General features: G+C 36.8%; 1 protein-coding gene across 1 annotated transcript in view; it reads right to left on the bottom strand.

Annotated features, from left to right (window-relative positions):
• Positions 1–25198, bottom strand: part of DCC (DCC netrin 1 receptor) — a 1314656-nt gene that overhangs the window by 718044 nt on the left and 571414 nt on the right. The window contains exon 3 of the mRNA XM_049901020.1: positions 24440–24724. Coding sequence (XP_049756977.1) covers positions 24440–24724 — 285 coding nt within the window. The remainder of the gene's footprint in view (positions 1–24439; positions 24725–25198) is intronic.

Raw genomic sequence — 25198 nt, 5'->3', positions numbered from 1 at the left:
TTGTCCAGCTACCTTTCTGTTTCTGATATCTAGCAAGATTCCATTGCGGTCTGACGGCGTACTTTGCATGGTTTGTATTATTTCACATTTGTTAATGTATGTTTTCTGGCCTTGAATATTTTAGCTTTAATTAAGCATTTTATATAATTTCATTTTGGCTCTTAGTATATGTATTTTGCTTCTTTTTAAACTGTTTAAATACTTACCATAGAGTATGGAATATACTTTTACAGCTAATCAAAGTCCACTTTAACACACTGTATTGCTTCAAGTGTAGCGGAGTTACCTTAGAGTGCTCCAATTCCTCTCTTGCATCCTTTAAAATATTGCTGAATTGGTTTCACTTATCCATACCCTATAATCAGTTACCTAATACATTGTTGCTATTATTAATTTGAACAGTTATCTACTGGATTAAATAAGAATAAGAAAAAAAAAATTATTTTACTTTAATTTTTCTCTGATTCTGTATTTTTTTATATAGATACAACTTTCTGATCTGTATCAATTTCCTTCTTTCTGAAGAAGATTTTTTTTCATATTTCTTGCAAAGTAGGTATACTGGAGATAATTTTTTTCTTTTAAGTTTGATTTTCTGAGTTCTGTTATTGTACTGTTAGTGTGATTTTGGCTACTTGCAGAGTCATTATTTAACTTGATACTCGCCTTACTTTTCTCCTTTAAAATGTGATTTTTAGAGAAGGATTAAGAGAGTATATTTATATTTTGACAAATATAGGAAGATGAAAATGTAAATACCAAGGTTAACATCAAATGTGATAGAATTATGGGTGATTTTTATTTTCATTTTTGGATTTTTCTGTATTTCCTAAAGGTTTTAAAAAAACCGATATTATTTTTAGAATGAAGAGTTACTTTAAACTCGAGAGTTGCACACTGTATGGAAATGTACAAGAGGCAAATAAATCGTAAAAGTTAATGACTAAAACTTGGCAAATATTTAAGAACAGATGAAAACTTTTCCTCTGGGATCCGTAATAAGATAGGTGAAAAAGCTCTGCAACATGTGATTTTTAAATTCTAGGTCATGGCTCTTATTGACTAAATTTATTTTAACAGAACTATGCCAGTATCAGTAATTACTGATAAAAACATTATTTAAAAAATCATTTGTGTTCCTGCTATATGGACACTCACTCTTCAAACTCAAATTAAATTATTCAGTTAACAGAATACGAAGAATTTTTCCAGGAATATCACAGGAAATTGCATCAAAATACAATGTTCTGTTTCATGAATTGAGAGCTATATAAGCAAACGGTCATTTTTATTTTATTATTTAACTGTGCATATGTTTCACATACTTTTATGATCTGTGATGTATTTTACAATAAAAATTAAAAGAAAATGCAAGTGTGGATTCTAGAAAACAATTTTAGAAATAGCTTCACAGTCAATTCAGCAAAAACTGACTCTTCTCCAATGTCAAATCTGGACATGAAAAACCAAAAAATGCACCCCTCTTTTTAATAAGACACTCATGGAAGTGAGCAAACAAAATTATGCAACCATTTTCTACATTGATTACAAGCGCTCAAACTCAGTTTAGCTCTTTATTGTTGGGGAGAGAATGTTAGCTTGATTCTTTGACCTGATTCCATTGTCATCCTGGTGGCAGAATGGGAAAACAGTGATATTGATCTCTGAGTGCAGAAATTGTACTATAGAGTCAACATTTGGTGACATGTTGCTTTTACTTATTCTTTGCTTTTTTCTTTCCTTTTTCATTTTTAGCTTAATCTGTTTTTGTTTTTGTGAGGGGAGTGTTGGGGAGGACTGATTTACAATCATTAGGAAAAACAACAATGATGTAGTTAGTGGATCACAAACTGTTTGGCCTCAGGAAATCTTTCCACTCTTAAAAATTTCTTTAATGATTGGTTTAATAGAACATGTCTGTATTCTTCTATCTCTTTCTGTATTCATTGTGCTCTGATATATATACACATACTTTTGCCATTTTAACCATTTGTATGTATACAATCCAGTGGCATTAGTCATGGTCACAATGCTGTGCAACCATCACCACTATTTTTTTCCAAAACTATTTCATCACCCCAAATGGAAACTCTGTGCCCATTAAGCAATACCTTCTTATTTCCCTCACCCTCAGGCCCATGATAATGACTAATCTGCTTCTTGTCTCTATCAAGAGCTCCAATCTCTCTAAATCTTTGACAACTTTTGCTACTTTCTAATGTTTTTAAATAATAGCCATTCTTGTGTGTAAGATGTAGCCTTGGTGGCTTAGTGGTTAAATGCTATCTATGGCTGCTAACCAAAAAGTTTGGCAGTTCAAATCCACCAGGCATTCCTTGGAAACTCTATGGGGCAGTTCTTCTCTGTCATATAGGGTCACTATGAGTCAGAATCAACTTGACAGCAATGGGAAATTGTGTAAGAAGTGGCATCTCATAGTCATTTTGATTTGCATCTCCCTAATACTAAAAAACAATATCTTTTCACAAGCTTATCGGTCATTTGTATATCTTTTTTAGAGAAATATTTATTCAAGTCCTTTGCCAACTTTTTTTTTTTTTTTAAATTGGGCTGATTGTCTTTTTTTATTGTTGTTGTTGAGTGATGTTGTTGTTGTTAGGTGCCATCAAGTTGGTTCTGACTCACAGCAGCCCTATGTACAACAGAACGAAACACTGCCTGATCCTGCACCATCCTCACAATCATTGCTATGTTTGAGCCCATTGTTACAGCCATTGTGTCAGTCCATTTCGTTGAAGGTCTTCCTCTTTTTTGCTGACCCTCACCTTACCAACCCTGACATCCTTCTCAGGGACTGATCCCTCCTGATAACATGTCCAAAGTATATGAGACAAAGTCTCACCATCCTCGCTTCCAAGGAGCACTCTGTACTTCTTCCAAAACAGACTCCTCAGTTGTAGGAGTCCTTTATATATCCTGGATATTAAACCCTTATAATACATATGTATTCCAAATGTTTTTTTTTCATTCTGTAGATTGTCTTTTAACTTTCTTGATTATGTCCTCTGTTGCACAAATTTTTAATTCTTTTGCTGAAGTCCAATTTATCTATTTTTTTCTTTTGTTGCTCATGCTTTCGATGTCATATCTAAGAAGTCACTGCCAAATACTAGGTCCTGAAGATTTACGCCTATGCTGTCTTCTAAAAGTTTTATGGTTTGGGTCCTCATATTTAGTTGTTGATCCATTTTGAGGTAATGAGGGAAGGGTCCATTTTCATTCTTCTGAATGTAGAAATCCAGTTGTCCCACTACCATTTGTTGAACGGACTATTCTTTTCCCCATTGAATGGACTTGGCACCCTTGTCAAAAATCATTTGGCTATAGCTGTATGGGTTTATTTTAGATTTTCAATTCTATGCCACTCTTCTATATGTCTATCCTTATACAAGTACTACACTGTATTTAATATTGTAGCTTTGACGGTTATTTTTTTTAACACAACACCAAAACTCAATAGAAGGAGTTTCTTAGGAGCTGGTTGTAACATGGAACCTGACACCATATCAATGAATATTTTGTGCTGTGTTATATTAAAATCCTTGATCTGTCTTTCACCTTAAGTAGATCTTTTATGCATGCAGGATGTTATAACATCAATCATCGGTCATTCAGAACAGTACACTGAATGAGATAGGTCTTTCAAATGCCAATAAACTTCATTATACAATATCAAAAAATCTCATTTGTCACTATCACCACCAAGCCTGTCAGAAAGGTCTTTAAATGTTACTTCCAGGCTTCTGGTGGCAGATCATGTTTTCCAAATTTCATATTTTAACTTGAAAGTTTAAATTTTATCATTGGCAACAAATACTCTTTTCCTTGAAGTAACAGGCTCAATTTTTTCTTTTTTGAGTAAATGTCTAACAAATACCAAAGTCTGAATAGCCATATTTTTTTGTTGCTGTTGTTGCTGACTCTGTTTATTGCTCTTTCAAATAGAAAATCGGTTCAATGGGAAAGAAAACAAAAAAACTGCTAGTTGAGCTTGAAACTCATATGGTCACAGAAGTTTTTTCTGTGAGAAAATCATTATGCTTTGATATCCTTCATGTGGATTTCCCATTTTGACACACAGAATATTAAAAACATGTGTACTTAAGGGCTGAGATTTAATAAAAATATATTTTACTGCTTCATCAAAAACATTCTTACAACAACATGGTGAAACATACGAATAATGTATTATTATAATTATTAAAATAGTTTGACCTCACAGATCTCCTGAAAGCATCTCAAGCAACCCCAAGGGTCCCTGGAGCATACTCTGAGAACAAGGTCTCAACAAATCAATCATTCTTCTGAAACACTCAGGAAGCCCATTTCCTCTCATCATGGATCAAATAGAAATTGATAAATTAATTACACTTCTCCCACTTCTCCTCTTCTTTCTCTACTTGTTTTTATTTATATTCAAGGGGCATCTTGGATCACATACCTGGACACATTTCCTTACAGCTGACATGTTCAGAAAGAAAAACTCACAGTCTCCAGGGACCATGGCCCCATAGGGTGTTAGTGAAAGTGGAGAGGCTGCTTTCTGCCTAAATGCATTTCAAAAAAAGGTTTTTATTAGATATTACATTGGCCACATTAATTGAGTTTGTGAGGCCAAGGGGAAGTTAGATGGCTTCTCTTCAGGCACGGTTTTTCTCAAACTCCTTGGGAGCCACATAAGTTTGTTTTTACTCATGATAGATGACTAGGGTGACCCCCTCAATTATCCAAACTGGGACACATTTGAGAGTTAGAGGGCGCTCAGTTTGTAATTATTCTAGGAGGTTAGACGTGACTGAAACTAGCCCAGGCAAACTGAAACGCATACTCTCTGTGTTTTGACAAAGGTTTTTTCTTTAATGGGGCCGTTTTTGTGAAGTATTGGTCAAGAGTCTCCAAACTAATCTTAGCTGGATGGATTTATAAAATAACTATGACATACCAAAAAAAACCAAACCAAACCCAGTGCCATCGAGTCGATTCTGACTCATAGTGACCCCATAGGGTAGAATAGAACTGCCCCATAGACTTTCCAAGGAGTGCCTGGCGGATTCAAACTGCCGACCACTTGGTTAGCAGCCATAGCACTTAATCACTACTCCACCAGGGTTTCCAACTGTGGCATAAACAAAAAAAAAAAAAAATTTTTTTTTTGTTTTGAGAGACTGAATCATGGGCTGTTAGCGTGTGTGTCAGCAAGGAAATGAATGACACTTGTGCAACTTAATAACTGTCTTCCTCAAAGTTGCCGAGAGTTGTTTTTAATTTTTAGGCTTTCTGAATCCAAAACTTGTTTTCCTCATTGTGTGCTCCTTGGTTTTCTTTAATAAATTCCCATCTCAATGGAATACCAAACACCTCACCAATTGGAAAGGAAAGGGCTCTGCAGGCTACCATGGGCTATTCTCTTTGATTTCTTCCCAGGCATAAGAGTTACAAATGAATTGAACTTCACAGAGCTGGTTTCCTCTGTCTGCTTCCTCAATTTCATGCTTGCCTACTGTTCACCTGCTGGCTCTTCTTCCACTCCCCATCTAGCTCTGTTTTAGGAAATTCAAGCAGGAGCCATGTGTCTTCAAATATCAGTAGGTCCTATACCATGTGTTCTGAGAGGAAAATTCCATGAAACTCCATCTTAACTCTGTGTTTATAATATCTTTTATAGAAAGCCAGTCTAATCCAGACTGATCACAGGAATCAGAATTTACTTAATAAACATGAAAAACTTCATTCTGGCCTTAAGCCAAGGAGCTCTGAACAGAGAAGGAGAAGGGAGGCATTTCACATCACTGTATGATTCTATTACTTTCATTCCTCATTTACACCAATTCAATACTAAAAATTACATACCCTCTCTGTAAATATTCCTACATCTGTTCATATTTCCTCTTTTTTTTTTTCTCCATGTGCACACACATATTGCTATTTGTGGTTATAGTTTGGAGGAAGAAAAGGGAGCATCTATTCTTATCATTGACATATGGCTGTACCCCTTCTGTCTCACAGGCAAATTTTGAGTCTATCAGTTTCATTTTGTAGCAGGTCTGAGGAAGTGATTTTTCATCTATAGGATTTTTTTTTTTTCCATTTGAAGCTGACATAAAATCACAGAAAACAAATGTTACTATTATAATGTGTCAAAGTTAAAGGAATCCAGAAATCTTCATAATTTATATATATATATATATGTATATATATAAAAAGCAACATTTAAAACTTGCCCAGAAAAGCAATGAATTTTTAATTCTATCTCTTGTTTTTAAGAAAGAACCAAAAATATGTGGACTATTTTCTACTTGGCCAACATAGAATCAATAAAGGTGTGCCCACAACTCATAGCTAAGTAAGTCTGTTTTTTTTTTTTTTTTACTACTCCAGGAATAAATTGATATCAAACAGGACCTGAGAAGAAAGATGGACCAGTCTATTTACCAGTTAGTGTGTGTGTGTGTGTGTGTGTGTGTGTGTGTGTGACTTTTACACTCAGGCATTATAGGTTTGGGCTTCTACACACCCTCAAGGAAAGTTTCTTGTTCTTGTGTGAGTCAGGGCAGATTGCCTGACCATTCAGCTTAATTTCCTATTACACCCCTTAAACAGAACAGAACAAAACAAAAACCTGTTGCTGTCAAGTAGATTCCAACTCATAGTCACCCTACAGGACAGAGTAGAGCTGCCCCATAGGGTTTCCAAAGAGCACCTGGTGGATTTGATCTGCCAACCTTTTGGTTAGCAGCTGTAGCTCTTAACCACTATGCCACCAGGGTTTCTACCCCTTAAGCACAGGACTCTAAATGTTCCTATTATATGCAGAACTGGGCATATGTTGGAATCTTTAAGTGATGGAAATGGTTAACACATTCATCTGTTAACCAAAAGTTTGGAGGTTTGAATCTATCCAGAGATACCTTAGAAGAAAGGCCTAGTGATCTACTTCTGAAAGTCAGAAGTTGGACCACATATTAGCCCCAATACAGTCTCGGTAAAAGATAGGTTCTCTCCTTTTCCAGAAGTATCCATTTATTTACATGAAGGACAATTCCAAATATATTATTCTTGCTCTTGACCTTATGTGAAATAGCAACTTTCAGAGAATGGGAGCTAATAGGAGATTATACAATCAGTAACTAAATTCACTCAAGGTCAAGGATGAAAATAGGAAAATCAATGGCTTTGGTGAAGGGGAGAGCACTGGTGATATTAGAATGATAGACATGGCAAGAAAAATGTGACAATTCCCTTAGTATTTTGAGTTTCAACTTGGAATCCTGGGGCTTGTGGATGTCCCCAAATATGGCACCAGGAATCTAAGGATTATTATTATTTTTTAATTCTAAAAGTAAACAGGAATTAACTATTTACCCACAGTTAACCAGCTTAAAACCAAAAAACTGTTGCTGTTGAGTCAATTCCAACTCATAAGCGACCGTGTAGGATGGAGTAGAACTGCTCCATGGGGTTTCCAAGGAGTGGCTGGTGGATTAGAATTGTGGACCCTTTGATTAGCAGCTGAACTCTTAACCACTGATCCACCAGTGCTCCAAATCGGCTTAGGCTTACTAATATATTGGGCTTTATTCCTTCTGATTCAAATTTGCATCAACTCCATATGAAACATTGGTTGTCTTGATTACCTCACATTGTCTAAAAATGTGAGATAACTGCTAGTTATAGAAGCCTGTGATTAATAAAAATGGGAATAAATGAATTACGGTGAAACCCTATGATAATGTACCCTGCAATAAATCTAAATCTGATATAACATGATTAGGCATTGGTCCCTGTGCTCTGCCCAGCTCTGATACCAAATGGGAGTGGTAGGTGATATGAAACTTAGTTCACTGCATGGTCAGTTGCATACAATAAAAGGCCTGTTAACTCTTTTTGGTGTGCTTTTCATGACAATATAGGCCAATTTGAAACTTTTTTTTTTTTTTACTAATCTATAATAATATATATGTATTATTATATATGCACTGGGTTTTTTTATAATAGAAAAATCCCATATTTTATGAGATTGATTTTTGACTCCTAACCATTATTTTATATTGTGTTAAATGTGGTTTTAATAGGAAAAACTTGACTTTTAAACACTGGGATTATAAAGACAGGACTGGGGCCAAATATGGAGTGAAATAATAAAAGAGATTCTTGGAAGTAAAAAGATTGGGAAAAGTTGACCTAGGGCAAACCCTTCTCTCAACCAATAAAGACACTAAAGTTTTAGAGGATTAAATAAATTGCTAAAGATTAATGAAGATCAAATACTAGAATACTTATTTATATTCTGACTCCATTGTCTAAGCCAGTGTCTCCTGTACTATTTCATACAGCAAAAGAGACGATGTTGATGGAAAGGTAAGGGTGGGAAACATGTAGCAATGAGCTACCAGAGAGGAAATACTCTGGCTTCTAATATATGTGAAAAGGAAATGCAGATACTAGCCAGTAAAAGCCAGTACTATGGATAAATAAGAGCCCTGGTGGAGAAGTGGTTAAGAACTGTGGCTGCTAACCAAAAGGTCAGCAGTTCAATCCACCAGCTGTTCCTTGGAAACCCTATGAGGCAGTTCTACCCTGTCTGTTAGGGCCATTACAAATCGGAATCCATTGGATTGCAATGGATGGATAAGTAGCATAAAACATGTGTAATTAACTACTAGCTGTTTTGTTGTTGTTAGGTACCGTCAAGTTGGTTCTGATTCACAGTGACCCTATGCACAACAGAAGGAAACACTGTCTGGTTCTGCGCCATTCTCATGATCGTTGTTATGCTTGAGCCCGTTGTTGCAGACACTGTGTAAATCCATCTCTTTGAGGGTTTTCCCTCTTTTTCGCAGACCCTTTACTTCACCAAGCAGGATGTCTTCCTCTAGGGACTGATCCCTTTTGATAACATGTCCAAAGTTTATGAGACCTAATCTCAACATCTGCACTTCTAAGAAGCGTTCTGGCTGCACTTCTTTCAATCCAGATTTGTTCATTCTTCTGGCAGGCCGTGATATATTCAATATTCTTCACCAACACCACAATTCAAAGGCAACAATTCTTCTTTAGTCTTCCTTTTTCATTGTCTAGCTTTCACATGCATAAGAGGAGGCTGAAAACACCATGGCTTGGGTCAGGCACATCTTAGTCTTCAAGGTGACATCTTTGCTTTTCAACACTTTAAAGAGGTCTTTTGCAGCAGATTTGTCCAATGCCATGAATCTTTTGATTCCTTGACTGCTGTTTCCATGGGTGTTGATTTGTGGATCCAAGTAAAATGAAATCCTTCACAACTTCAATCTTTTCTTTGTTTATCATGATGTTGCTTATTGGTCCAGTCATTAGGATTTTTGTTTTCTTTATATTGAGGTGTAAACCATACTGAAGGCCTTGGTCTTTGATCTTTATAAGTGCTTCAAGTCCTCTTCACTTTCAGCCAGCAAGTTTGTGTCATCTGCGTAAAACAGGTTGTTAGTCTTCCTCCAATCCTGATGCCCCATTCTTCTTCATAGAGTTCAGTTTATCAGATTATTTGCTCAGCATACAGATTGAATAAGAATGGTGAAATGATAAAACCCTGACACACACCTTTCCTTACTTTAAACCACGCAGTATCCCCTTGTTCTGTTCAAATACCAGAAAGATGTTTACCAGTGTTTTATTGACTATGCAAAGGCATTCGACTCTGTGGATCATAATAAATTATGGATAACATTGAGAAGATGGGAATTCCAGAACACTTAACTACCAGAAGACAAATGAATATTTAGATATGCAGATTCAAAATCAAGTCACTTATTATCTAAGAAAAAATCTTGATATGAGAATGAAATTCTTTAAGATTGGAATTTCTAAAATGCCAAAATAATTATAACAGCTAATAACTATTCAGGAATTAGTCATTTCAGGCCTCGCACTTGGGCACCACCACCCACTTGGTCCAATACCTTTAAGCCTCACAACCATCCTACCAAATGTATACCATTATTCTCTGGATTTTGTAAGATGAGTAAATTGAGATTTATAAAGAGATTAAGTAACTTACCCCAAGGTGCACAGTTAGTAAGTGGAGAAACTGAGATTTGCACTTAGTCTGTCTGTTAGACTGCATGCTTTTAACTACTTCTTAAATAATAATTAAAATTGAGAATTTTAAATATTCATTGATAAATATTAACACAGCAATAGCAGAATCCATGAAATCAGAATGTGATAGTCCAAATAAAACCTTTTCAGTCTGAATTAAATTTGATATTATAATTAGCAAATATGGACTTCACATGGTTTAAATATAATATGATCCTCTAAGTCATTCTTTTCTAAGTATACGTAAGAGAAACCATTACATCCAACTTAAATCTATTAAAGACTAAGAGTATCCTGTTTATAGCATTGCACAGTTTTGTTTCATTCAAAACTAGCCTGAAAAAGGAAAATCCATCAGTAGTGAAAAACATTAAGTATTAGACAAAAATTCCAGGTGATGCCATTAATGTATTTTGCTCTACTTGTTTCTCTTTTTCTGTGTGTATCTTCATATCGGGTGTCCATTGCTCAAAAACCTTCAGGGACTCTCAACCATTAATAAAGTTGACAGAATCAAATCTAAATTTTTAGATTTGGGATTCAAGGCTCTCTATAAGTGGGTTCCACTTTTCCTTCCAGGCTTATCACCTACCATTATCATTTCACAAAGAGTTTTTGCTTCTGATGAACTAGAAAAGTAATCATCTGTAGGAAGACTTTCCAAATTTTCTACCTAGAATTGATTTTTTGCCTTTTCTGTGTTCATTTGGAACTAGATACATTTACTTGAGGTTATACTTCCCTGCCTTATGTAGTCACACGCCTGCTTGAATTAACTCTCAGGCTTGACAGTAAACTTGAAAAGTAAGGAATGTGTCTTCTTTATTAACCCTAGAGATCATTACTCTGTGGAAGCCATAAAAAAGAAATGGTAGTAAAATTTTATTTCATTTTGATATATAAATATTATTTTGTCAAACTAAAAAAAAAAAAAAAACAGGAGGCAGGGCCAAGATGGCTGACTAGGTAGAAACTACTGTGGATACCTCTTGCAACAAAGACTCAGAAAAACAAGTGAGTCGATCACATACTTGACAATCTACGAACGCTGACCTTCAAACAGAACTAAGGAGTGGACCTGAGTCACAGGGGAGCAAAAAGCCATGCCCTGAAGCAGTGACCACTTCTGGAACCAGCGTCCCGTGCGATAGCCTTGAGCCCTTGTGGTTCCCTGGTGCCAGAGTGGTGGGGATGATTGTGACTTACTGAGACGGGGCAAGCATGGGACGCAGCCGTAACCCCTAACCCCCTGGAGTAACCTCAGTAGAGACTCAGCCAGTGCAAGCAGGCTGAACACTGACATGGCTGACAAGAGAAGGAGCAACCAGGGGGAAGCAGCGACTGTTTTCATAGCCTGGAGCCAGCATCCCAGTCAGAAAACCTTGGCACTGGGCTTTGGACTAAACGCAGAGGAGCTGAGCACAGCTTCCTGAGATGGCACAAGCACGGGATGCAACCCTAGCCCCCGGAAGTAACCTCAGGGGAAACCAAGCCAGTGCACGCAGGCTGCACAATGACACGGCTGACAGGAGGAGAAATCACGGGGAAGCAGCCACTGGTTTAGAGCCTGGAATGCAGCACTCTAACCAGAAAACCTTGGCGCTGGGCTTTGAATTAGGAGCGGAGGCGCTGATCACAGCTTCCTGAGAGGGCGCAAGCACGGGATGCAGGCCTGACCTTCGGGGTCAATCTCAACCCAGCCAGTGCACACAGGCTACATGCCCCTCTGGAATCTCAGATAAAACAGTCATCACCAAGCAAGATAAGTAACTTTGTCTATATTGCCCTGCTACTGTCTCTTATCTATCTGATCCCTCCCCTCCCTGCCCTGGGCGGCTTCATTAACACTGGAATTTCCTGGGCCAGGGTGTGAAGTGCTCTGCCGGTTTTCCCCCCGCCCCCCAACCCATTCTCCTGGCCTGAAAGAAGCAGCAATTAACAACCTAGGGGGGAAAAAATCCTTCCCTGACTCCCCTAAACTAGAATGAAAATACGGAACCAGCTCCAACCAAGCATATGAAATCCACAGTCTTTGGTTTTCACCCCTATAGGGAACAAGGTGGCTATTATAATGCAAAGGCAATTCTGATAGAGATCTGACTGTAATTGTTTTAGCTGAGCAGTGGAAAGAAAAGTTTTTGTGGTCTGATACCTCTCTACCTATTAAAAGGAGACCTCACTGATCCATAGCAGGGAAATGAGGGCTGAAGCTCCACCCAAACTACCTAGCCACCTGCTAAAGGGACCTGAGGATAGTGATGCCTACCAATCTTTAGAGGTACAAACATTGTGTGCCTAAGGTACAGCTGCAGAGCCCACCCACCAAAATGCTCTAGGAATAGAGACACACCTACCTCATGGCACGTGGGGGAAGGCTGTCAGCATCCTGCCCTCCTTGGAGCGTGACCCCCTGCCGCTACTAGAATCTAGTGCACACAACTATTACCACTACTCCTCTAAGTTAATAGGTGACAGTATACACCACACACTTGGTGACCCAAAATCAGAACACCTAAGCTGATTCTATTCAAGAATAGTGAATGGACTCTTAGGCTTATACATCTGGTAACAGCTCAAACCAGCTGGTAATAGGACATAAGTGCTTCAAAGGCTACAACAATCAAGACAGCGCAATCTAGTAGCCCATCTGAGTATACTGAAACAAAACAAAACAAGAAGATAAGACTCAGTGAGCAAATATAAAATAAATCATTACAATATCTTATAGACTGCTCAGAGACAGCAGTCAATATCAAATCACATAAAGAAGCAGACAATGATTGCTTCTACAACTCCCCAAATTAAAGAATCAAAATCTTTCCCAAATGGAGATACAATCCTGGAATTGCCAGATGCAGAATATAAAAAACTAATAAACAGAATGCTTCAAGACATCAGGGATGCCCTCAGAAATGAAATAAGGCAATCTACAGAAAAAGCAAAGGAACACACTGATAAAACAGTTGAAGAACTCAAAAAGATTATTCAACAACATAGTGGAAAACTTAATAAGCTGCAAGAATCCATAGAGAGGCACCATTCAGAAATCCAAAACATTAACAGTAAAATTACAGAATTAGACAACTCAATAGGAAGTCAGAGGAGCAGAATCAAGAAATTGGAATGCAGAGTGGGGGAGTTGGAGGATAAGCCAATTGACACCATTATACCTGAAGAAAAATCAGATAAAAGAATTAAAAAAAATGAAGAAACCCTAAGAGTCATGTGGGACTCTATCAAGAATAACTTGCGCATGATTGGAGTTCCAGCAAGGGAGGGATAACAGAAAATATAGAGAGAATAGTTGCAGATCTGTTGGCAGAAAACTTCACTGGCATCGTGAAAGACAAAAGGATATCTATCCAAGATGCTCATCAAACTCCATACAAGGTCGATCCCAAAAGAAAATCACGAAGACATATTATCAAACTTGCCAAAACCAAAGATAAACAGAAAATTTTAAAAGCAGCTAGGGATAAAAGTCACCTACAAAGGAGAATCAATAAGAATAAGTTCAGACTACTTGGCAGATGCCATGCAGGCAGGAAGGAAATGGGATGACATAAATAGAGCACTGAAGGAGAAAAACTGCCAGCCAAGAATCATATATCTAGCAGAATTCTCTCTCTAATATGAAGGTGAAATTGAAATATTTACAGATAAATACAAGCTTAGAGAATTTGCAAAAACAAAACCAAAGCTACAAGAATTATTAAAGGAAATTCTTTGATCAGAGAATCAATAATATCAGACACCAACACAAGGTCACAGAACAGAACATCCTGATATCAACTCAAATAGGGAAATCACAAAAACAAAATTACATTAATTTAAAAAAGAAAAAAATGCTCAAAACAGGGAATCACTGAAGTCATTACATAAAAGACGACAATAATCAAAAAGAGGGACTAAATACAGGAGTCATAGATCTTCCATATGGAGAGGAAACTAAGGCAATATAGGATGATCCAAGTTAGGTTTTTACTTAGAAAAAATAGGGGTAAATATTAAGGTAACCAAAAAGAGGTCTAACAATTCCATACTTCAAAATAAAAACCAAGAAAAAAACATAACAGCTCAGTAAAAACAAATTCAACTACTATGAAAATGAGGAACACACAATTTACAAAGAAAACCATCTCAGCACAAAAAAGTGGAAAAATAAAATTGTCAACAACACACACAAAAAGGCATCAAAATGACAGCACTAAACACATACTTATCTATAATTATGCTGAATGTAAATGGACTAAATGCACCAATAAAGAGACAGAGTCTTAGACTGGATAAAAAAAACATGATCCGTCTATATGCTGCCCATAACAGACACACCTTAGAGACTCAAACAAACTAAAACTCAAAGGATGGAAAAAATATATCAAGCAAAAAACAATCAAAAAAGAGCAGGAGTAGCAATATTAATTTCTGACAAAACAGACTGTAAAGTTAAATCCACTACAAAAGATAAAGAAGAACACTACATAACGATTAAAGGGACAATTGACCAGGAAGATATAACCATATTAAATATTTATGCACCCAATGACAGGGCTGCAAAATACCTAAAACCTTAACAGAATTGAAAAGTGAGATAGACACCTCCACAATTATAGTAGGAGACTTCAACACACCACTTTCGGAGAACGATAGGACTTCCAGTAAGAAGCTCAATAGATACACAGAAGATCTAATTGCTACAGTCAACCAACTTGACCTCACAGACTTATACACAACATGCCACCCAACAGCTGCAAAGTATACTTTTTTTTCTAATGCACATGGAACATTCTCTAGAATAGACCACATATTAGGTCATAAAACAAACCTTTGCAGAATCCAAAACATCGGAATATTACAAAGCATCTTCTCAGACCACAAGGCCATAAGAGTGGAAATCAATAACAGAAAAATCAGGGAAAAGAAATCAAATACTTGGAAACTGAACAATACCCTGCTCAAAAAAGACTGGGTTATGGAAGACATAAAGGAGGGAATAAAGAAATTCATAGAATGCAATGAGAATGAAAACACTTCCCATCAAAACCTCTGGGACACAGCAAAAGCAGTGCTCAGAGGTCAATTTATGTCAATAAATGCACATGCACATAAAGAAGAAAGAGCCAAAATCAGAGAACTGTCCCGACAACTTGAACAAATATAAAGCGAGGAACAAAAGAATCCATCAGGCACCAGAACAAAACAAATAATAAAATTAGAACGGAATTAAATGAATTAGAGAACAGAAAAACAACTGAAAGAATTAAGAAAGCCAAAAGCTGGTTCTTTGAAAAAATTAGCAAAATTGATAAACCATTGGCCAGATTGACTAAAGAAATACAGAAAACGAAACAAATAACCCAAACAAGAAATGAGATGGGCCATATCACAACAGACCCAACTGACGTTAAGAGAATCATATCAGATTACTACAAAAAATTGTACTCTAACAAATTTGCAAACCTAGAAGAAATGGATGAACTCCTAGAAAACCACTACCTACCTAAACTAACACAATCAGAAGTAGAACAACTAAATAGACCCATAACAAAAACAGATTGAAAAAGTAATCAAAAAACTCCCAACAAAAAAAGACCTGGCCTGGACAGCTTCACTGCAGAGTTCTACCAAACTTTCAGAGAAGAGTTAACACCACTACTACTAAAGATATTTCAAAGCATAGAAAATGATGGAATACTACCTAACTCATTCTATGAAGCCAGCATATCCCCGATACAAAAACCAAGTAAAGACACCAGAAAAAAAGAAAATTACAGACCTATATCCCTCATGAACATAGATGCAAAAATCCTTAACAAAATTTTAGCCAATAGAATTCAACAACATATCAAAAAAATAATCCACCATGACCAATTGGGATTTATACCAGGTTATGCAAGGTTGCAAGGTTGGTTCAATATTAGAAAAACAATTAATGTAATCCACCACATAAATAAAACAAAAGACAAAAACCACATGATCTTATCAATTGATGCAGAAAAGGCATTTGACAAAGTTCAACACCCATTTATGATAAAAACTCTCAACAAAATAGGAATAGAAGGAAAATTCCTCAACATAATAACAGGCATTTATACAAAGCCAACAGCCAACATCACCCTAAATGGAGAGAGCCTGAAAGCATTTCCCTTGAGAATGGGAACCAGACAAGGATGCTCTTTATCACCGCTCTTATTCAGCATTGTGCTGGAGGTCTTAGCCAGAGCAATTAAGCTAGACAAAGAAATAAAAGGCATCTGGATTGGCAAGGAAGAATTAAAATTATCTCTATTTGCAGATGACATGATCTTATACACAGAAAACCCTAAGGAATCCTGAAGAAAACTACTGAAAATAATAGATGAGTTCGGCAGAGTTTCAGGTTACAAGATAAACATACAAAAATCACTTGGATTTCTCTACATCAACAAAAGGAACATCAAAGAGGAAATCACCAAATCAATACCATTCACAGTAGCCCCCGAGAAGATAAAATACTTATGAATAAATCTTACCAAAGATGTAAAAGACCTATACAAAGAAAACTACAAAGTACTAGTGCAAGAAACTAAAAGGGACCTACATAAGTGGAAAAAACATAACTTGCTCATGGATAGGAAGACTTAACACACGAAAAATGTCTACCAAAAGCCATCTACATATATACAATGCACCTCCGATCCAAATTCCAATGACATTTTTTAATGTGATGGAGAAACAAATCACCAACTTCATATGGAAGGGAAAGAAGCCCAGTATAAGCAAAGCATTACTGAAAAAGAAGAAGAAAGTGGGAGGCCTCACTCTACCTGATTTTAAAACCTATTATACAGCCACTGTAGTCAAAACAGCCTGGTACTGGTACAACAACAGGCACATAGACCAATGGAACAGAATTGAGAACCCAGATATAAATCCATCCACGTATGAGCAGCTGATATTTGACAAAGGGCCAGTGCCAGTTAATTGGGGAAAAGATAGTCTTTTGAACAAATGGTGCTGGCATAGCTGGATATCCACTTGCAAAAAAATGAAACAGGACCCATACCTCACACCACGCACAAAAACTAACTCCAAGTGGATCAAAGACCTAAACATAAAGACTAAAACGATAAAGACCATGGAAGAAAAAATAGGGACAACGTTAGGAGCCCTAATACAAGGCGTAAACAGAATACAAAACATTACAAAAAACGACGAAGAGAAACCAGATAACTGGGAGCTCCTAAAAATCAAAAACACCTATGCTCATCTAAAGACTTCACCAAAAGAGTAAAGAGACCACGTACAGACTGGGAAAAAATTTTCAGCTATGACATTTCCAACCAGCGCCTGATCTCTAAAATCTATATGATTCTGTTAAAACTCAACCACAAAAAGACAAACAACCCAATTAAAAAATTGACAAAGGTTATGAACTCGCACTTCACGAAAGAAGATATTCAGGCGGCTAACAGATACATCAGAAAATGCTCTCGATCATTTGCCATTAGAGAAATGCAAATTAAAACTACGATGAGATTCCGTCTTACTCCAACAAGGCTGGCATTAATCCAAAAAACACAAAATAATAAATGTTGGAGAGACTGTGGAGAGATTGGAACACTTATACACTGCTGGTGGGAATGTAAAATGGTACAACCACTTTGGAAATCTATCTGGTGTTTCCTTAAAAAGCTAGAAATAGAACTACCATACGACCCAGAAATCCCACTCCTCAGAATATATCCTAGAGAAATAAGAGCCTTTACACGAACAGATATATGCACATCCATGTTTATTGCAGCTCTGTTTACAACAGCAAAAAGATAGAAGCAACCAAGGTGTCCATCAATGGACGAATGGATAAATAAATTATGGTGTATTCACACAATGGAACGCTACTCATCAATAAAGAACAGTGAGGAATCTGTGAACCATTTCATAACATGGGAGAACCTGGAAGGCATTACGCTGAGTGAAATTAGGCAGATGCAAAAATGACAAATATTGTATAAGACCACTGTTATAAGATCTTGAGAAATAGTTTAAACTGAGAAGAACACATTTTTTTGTGGTTACGAGAAGGGGGAGGAAGGGAAGGTGGGAGAGGGGCACTCACTAATTAAGTAGTAGATAAGAACTACTTTAGGTGAAGGGAAAGACAGCACACAATACAGGGGAGGTCAGCACAATTGGACTGAACCAAAAGCAAAGAAGTTTCCTGAATAAACTGAATGCTTCCAAGGCCAGCATAGCAGGGGCAGGGGTCTGGGGACCATGGTTTCAGGGGACATCTAAGTCAACTGGCATCATAAAATCTATTAAGAAAACATTCTGCATCCCACTTTGAAATGCGGCGTCTGGGGTCTTAAATGCTAACAAGCGGCCATCTAAGATGCATCAATTGGTCTCAACCCACCTGGAACAAAGGAGAATGAAGAACACCAAGGGCAGAAGACGATTACCAGCGCAAGAGACAGAAAGGGCCACATGACTCAGAGACTACATCGTCCTGAGGCCAGAAGAACTAGGTGGTGCCTGGCTACAACCGATGACTGCCCTGACAGGGAACACAACAGGGAGCCCCTGAGGGAGCAGGAGAACAGTGGGATGCAGACCCCAAATTCTCATAAAAAGATCAGGCTTAATGGTCTAAGACTAGAAGAATCCCGGTGGTCATGGTCCCCCAACCTTCTGTTGGACCAGGACAGGAACCGTTCCAGAAGACAACTCATCAGACATGGATTGGACTGGACAATGGGTTGGAGAGAGATGCTGATGAGGAGTGAGCTACTTGCATCAGGTGGACACTTGAGACTATGTTAGCATCTCCTGTCTGGAGGGGAGATGGGAGGGTAGAGGGGGTTAGAAACTGGAAAACGGTCATGAAAGGAGAGACTGGAAGGAGGGAGCGGGCTGACTCATTAGGGGGAGAGTAAGTGGGAGTATGTAGTGAGGTGTATATACGTTTATATGTGAGAGACTGATTTGATTTGTAAACTTACAGATAAAGCACAATAAAAATTATTTAAAAAAAAATCACCCATTGAGTTAGTAATAACTTCCTAGTGATGAACAAAATGGTGAAACTATTTGTTTTAAAGCTAAAAATATAATTTTCCACCTTAAATAATATAAATGATGAAATGGGTTCTGTTAAAATTTATTTCAATAAAAATCAATATTATTAAGAGTGATATAAAAATTTGGAAACAGTGTTATGGTTGCACACCACGATGAACATAAATAATGCCACTGAATTGAACATGTCAACAATGTTGAAATGGCAAATACTTTGGTATATATATATTTACTCTGACAAAATTGGACTTTAGAAAGAAAGATAAATATCATATAGACAGATCATTTGAAATATAGTTTAGTCCAATTTATTAAAAGCCAAAACAGTTTAATTCAGGCCAGTACTGGGCCCGGGATTATCTAATTACAGTTAAAGGAATGAACAATAGATCGAATTGCCAATTGATCAATTCAATTAGGCCATTAAGAAAACTGAAATAAGAGTTTCAGAATATGGGTCAGTTATTTTAGTCAACCTTAGTGTCTAGAGCAGATTTATAATTCAGTAATTCAATCTCCTTCTTGGCACTCAGACTTTATGAGAGCTGGATAAAGTGCACTTGACAACCACAGTGGTCACTTCAAATCATCGTATATTCTCCACCACCTAGGACAAGAAATTTTAAAATGTCTCAACACTCACCTAGTGTTTTATTATTGATTTTTTTTTAAAAATCCTTTGTAACATTTTATTACTAACTGAACTGTTCAAAATATATAATTTCTCACAGATAGAATTCAACTTAGCTCTCCAAACATTAGCAAATTAAATTAGTTGCCAATTTTCCTAACTGAGTGAAACAAATAATAACTCTTTTTATCTGGAATATATAACACATGTGAAAATCTCTTAAAAGTCTATAATTGGTTTTGAATGCAATGACACTCCTCCCCAGTCCCAATCTCAGTGAAAAGTGCTACTGCCTAGGTTTTTTCTGAGCCTGGACTCCATCCCCACCCTGATTTGACAAGCCACGTCTGATCTATTTCCAAGACATGTCCTTACTATGTCCCTATCCATCTTCATTTCTGAATCGCTCTGACCAGCTCTTGGTCAACCCTCTCCAGGATCAATGCAGCAGCATTCTACCTTATCTTCCTTACTTCCAGTTTATCTTCTTTACTTCCAGTTTATCTTCCTTACTTCCAGTTTATCTTCCTTACTTCCAGTTTGTCCCCCTCCAGTAGTCCAACAGGGTTATGGGCAGCTCCTCGGCAAGCTCTCTCTTCTATGTTTAGTTTGTGCTGCTCTTTTTGTCTGATGTGCACACCTCTTTGCCTAACTACCACGTGCTCTTCCAGACTGGCACATTGGTATTTCTCTCATGCACTGTAATAACGCTCAGTGCTTTCTTCTTTCTCAGCACAGCCTACTTTATCTACTTCCTCCACTAGAGTATAAGCTGTTTCAGGGTACAGACTGCCCCCCACCTCCCTCTACTGACTTTATATTCCAAGAAACAAGCATGATGGCAGGATTATAAGATTCCCTTAAAATTTTATTGAATACAGTATATATTTTTTAAATAAATAAACCGCTAACTGCTTGTTGAAAGACAGCATTTCAAAACTACTATTTGATTGTTAAAACTAGAATTTAATGTATCTCAGTCACTTGGTGATATTGGATGCCTGATATATAAAAGGACAACTTCAAAAAGTGTTTAACAAAGACTTTTCTAAGTATGTTAAATTAAAGATAATTTAAAACATCATGACTCTCTGCACACATTCCCACAAAAACAAACCCTCTCCTTATGAGTTGTGATTAGACAAGGGCCTGGCAGTTTCAAAACTTCAGAACCTCATAATGTTTCAAACTCAAATGAGAAATAAATAACTTCACCAGCCAATATGGTATTTGATTACTGTGGAAGGCTATGGCTTGTTTTTCAAGAATGCTAACTATTCTAATACCATTTTTAATGTTCCCAAGTCATGTTAATAATATGATGGTTTCCTGTTTTTACTGGTTTTATCTTTTTTCATTACATAAGCTTTGGAATAGAGAATGAGCAATATATTCATGTAATTTATTACTTTCCCAAATTGGTACTTATAGGAAGTAGAAACTGATACAGAAAGGATTAGGATGATATTAGGAATAAGACAACCGTAAGTGACAACTAAGAGAAGCTAGGGTTGACCATTCATTCATTCATCAATTCATTCACTCTCTAACACACTCAATGTTATAGCTACTGTGGAGCTATGTAACTGACCTCTAAACCACCTTGCAACCTTGCAAACTGGAGGATGAACCAGAAAAACACATGCTTCTTCAGTAGGCCCTTTATGTGAGCAATAGCATACGAGATAGGCTTGATTAAGTATGGCAATTACTTCTGTGTGTGTGAAATTCTTACTACCTAAGCTTATAATTCCTTTCTTGAAGTTTTATATTTGACTTCATTGTAGTTAGAGAAAAATTCTCAATAATATTTTCAATAAACTTCAGTTTCCTTTCACTCAGGTAAGAAATACTCACAGACCTCCAAAGTACATCAAAATACTCTAGGTTTTAGTCAAACGAACAATATAAAGTGTCTTGAAAAAAATCTCCAGGTATCGCAAAAGTATTTTACAAAGTGAACAAATTACAGAAAATTTTGATTTGATGATTAGGTCTCTGACTTTCAAAACTTTCCATTTCAGATGTAATATTTAATAAGCCCAACTAATAGCACTGAAAATTATACCCCTCCATCATGTTAAAATAGCCAAACATGTTCTAGCCAGTTGGCTTACCTAGCTTCCCTCTGACTGACTCCTCATGTGCATTATTAAGGAAATGTAAATATACATATATATATATGGTATATGTCATGGATGTTTAAATAAATGCAATGATGTATCCTGAACACATGATATATTTGCATCTGTCAGTGCCTGGTGCATGGAATGCATCAGAGTTGCAGGTAGTTATTGAACACATTTGATTCAGTATTCCTGTAACTAATGGAAGAGAAAATAAAAGAGTTTTAAGAGGTCCTGGAGATGTCCTTATTACAGTGCCTGGAAACTTTCAATCAAATTGCTGGTTTGCTTTTGGAATGACTGAACAATGTTGCCTTCTACGTAACTGAAGTTCTTGTGATAACCACACACAGTTGGATGTGCAGAGACATGAGTCAACATCAGTGCTTTGATAGGGTGTTAGTCATAATTACTCAAGTGGGTATACCTTTTTGTAATTCGCACAAATCTAATTAATCCTTTGCAGGCCCATGGGTACACAGTATTCCACTTTTTATATCTCTAGAGTTCTTTGGGAAGGAGGTAGCCTGATTTTAATGTGTTTAGCCTCAGGATGGGAGCCTTTTGAAATATGTGAAAGTCAAGAACCCTGAGTTGGAGCGTCATTTTTGTGTATATTGAACATTGTCTTAGGTGACGCCTCCTGGATGTATGAATTTTCTAAACTTTTGATAGTTGTACCTTTAATTTTGTGAGATAAGCCTCTTCACTATGTTTCCTAGTTATTATGTTCTTGTGAGAATGTCCTTAACATAGAATAAGTCGTTCTTACTCTTCATCCAGTCATAGTGTTCTTTTTCTCCTTGATGCCGTTCATTGATTCCAGGTATTACTGGCTCCCTGCTTTTCTACCTTCTGAACAGTAAATAAATAATGCCTTCGCAATAAGGAAAAATGCATTGCTGTGGTACTTTTCAAGAGACTTGAATTCCTGTAAGTTATTCTTATCACACATTTAATCTTAAAGCCCAATCATTGCTTCCACATGTAGCAGACGGAATGCACTGCTGTGAACAGTTCTGCAGTATTCCAGGACAGCCTTTTCTGATTCTTAGCTGTTAGTACTGCTTTCATTATAATGAAGAATATGTCCTAGTGGTAATTTTCCTGAGATTCAGATTCCTTTAGCTTTATTTATTTGGCCTGTCAGTACTGCTTTTGCAGTAATGAAGAACATGTCATAGTGGTAATTTTCCTGAGGTTAAAAAAAAAAAAAAACCCTTGGCTTTCTTTATATTGTCTGTAAGTACTATTTTACAGTAAGGAAGAATGCATTGTACCATGTTTTGAAAGTTTCATGAAAAATAATAAAAAGACTAAGAAGAAGGAGACTAGGATAAAATGTATGTGCAGTCATTTCTAGGAGCCTTCATGTTTTATTTACCTCATATGTTGCAAACTGTCAAGAAAAAAAATTATTTCATCATTGACTCATATAGGCAGGATTTACTATGTCTAGTATGCACTGGGACATATGCGACCCCAGACAATGAACACAGAAATCCATACTCATAACAAAAATTCTGAATTGGTCTCTTAATTAACATGCCTTCCATTAGTTAAAAAAACACATCATCAATAAACAATTTAAAGGAGAATATAATTGAGTTTTAAAAGGGTATTAAGTATCACAAGTGAGAGTAAATAAGGAAGTGGTGGGTGGATCTAGTTAAATGTATGGATAGACACAAAATATAAGACAGTAGATATAAGACAGGAGTAGTTACTAGAAGAAAAGAGATCTGAGACAGCATCCAATCCAATCCTACATTATTTAGGTTAGAAAGTAAGCATAGAGTTCTAATTTACCAGAGAAGAGAAAGGGAGATAAGAGATGGAGAGAGAGAAATTTCCTTATCATAATCTTAATTATACTTCCTGGTAACTGCTTATATGTCTGTGTTCACCCAGAGCTCTATGAGACCAGGCTCTGTGTGAGGCTTGGTCATTGCTGTATCTCTAGTATTTAGCACAGTACTTAGCAGAAATGAGTAAGTGGATGGAAACATAAATGAATGTTTAATGTTCACTTGGGAAAGATCTTAACCTAAAGCCCTTTTATCCTTTGAAAATGGGGATAATAATAATTAACTCCTAAATTATTCTCAAAGAAAAAAAAATAACAAGTCAAAAGTGCTTAGCAATGGGCTTTGCGTACAAAAAGCATTCATTAAATATGGGTGGGATGAGTGAATAAGTGAATGAAACCAATGGGAGGAATGAAATATGAGTGTCCAGAAAGTAGAAGAGATGGAAAAATGAGAAAAGCTTTAGGCACACCGTCATCTAACACTTCAGCAAGAATGGAAATATATATATATATATATAAATCATATACACAACAAAAGTCAAAACACAATACAGAACTTACAATGATTAAAAAAAAATTTTTTTTTTTAGTACGATGATTACTAATGTTAAAAAATATATATTTTTATTTATTTATTTATTTTTTAGTTAAAGAAAAATTGTTGTTTGAACTATTCCAGCAAATGTCATTGGCAGGGAATGGAAAGCACTGCAGTACCTGATAGAATTCTGACTTCTGCTTCATTGCCTGTCCTTGAGCTGGCTGGATTCCGAGCTAAGCATCGATAGATGCCGATGTCCCCCAGCTGAAGTCTGCTGATCTGCAATGCTCCAGAGGGCAAGACCACCACGCGAGAGTCACTTGAGCTTGGAGTCAGGTCTTGTTGGTTTTTCTGCCAGTGTATTGTTGGCATAGGCTCCCCAATGACTTCACACTTGAGAAGCACAGTGTCTCCCATGAAGGCCGTGACAGATTCTGTCTGGGACAGGAACCTCAGCGGTCCTAGGGGAAAAACAAAGAAGGAAGTGTAAGACCTTCAGATGAGGCAGAATCATCACCAGCAAAAGTAATCATACCTTGTATTTTCTATAGCAGATTGTATTTTGTAAAGCATTTTCTCAAATCTCATCTCATTTTTTCTTCCCACTTTACATTATGTGTCTTCCACATTATATTTCGGTCACTACAGCAGATTTTGTGGGTAAAAAATGATAAAGGTGCTGCCATTCACCTCCAGAGGCATACTATTTTGTTATTGTCTGTTAACAAAACCACCGTGTAAAATAAGCACAGCAGGCAAGATCATTTTCATTTTATAGATGAGAAAACTGAGGCTCAGAGAAATGGGATCCCATATGCAAGATCATGTAGTTATTACATGGCAGTCCTGAAAATGGGACCTGGTTCCTCTGAATCCTGATCCTATGCAAAGTTACCTGACTTTGGACAAAGGACTATGAAGTCATGGGCGTACAT

This window comes from Elephas maximus, chromosome 11 (genome assembly GCF_024166365.1).
Source record: "Elephas maximus indicus isolate mEleMax1 chromosome 11, mEleMax1 primary haplotype, whole genome shotgun sequence".
In the NCBI taxonomy this organism is placed as follows: Eukaryota; Metazoa; Chordata; class Mammalia; order Proboscidea; family Elephantidae; genus Elephas; species Elephas maximus.
This window is presented reverse-complemented; position numbering and strand designations above follow the sequence as displayed.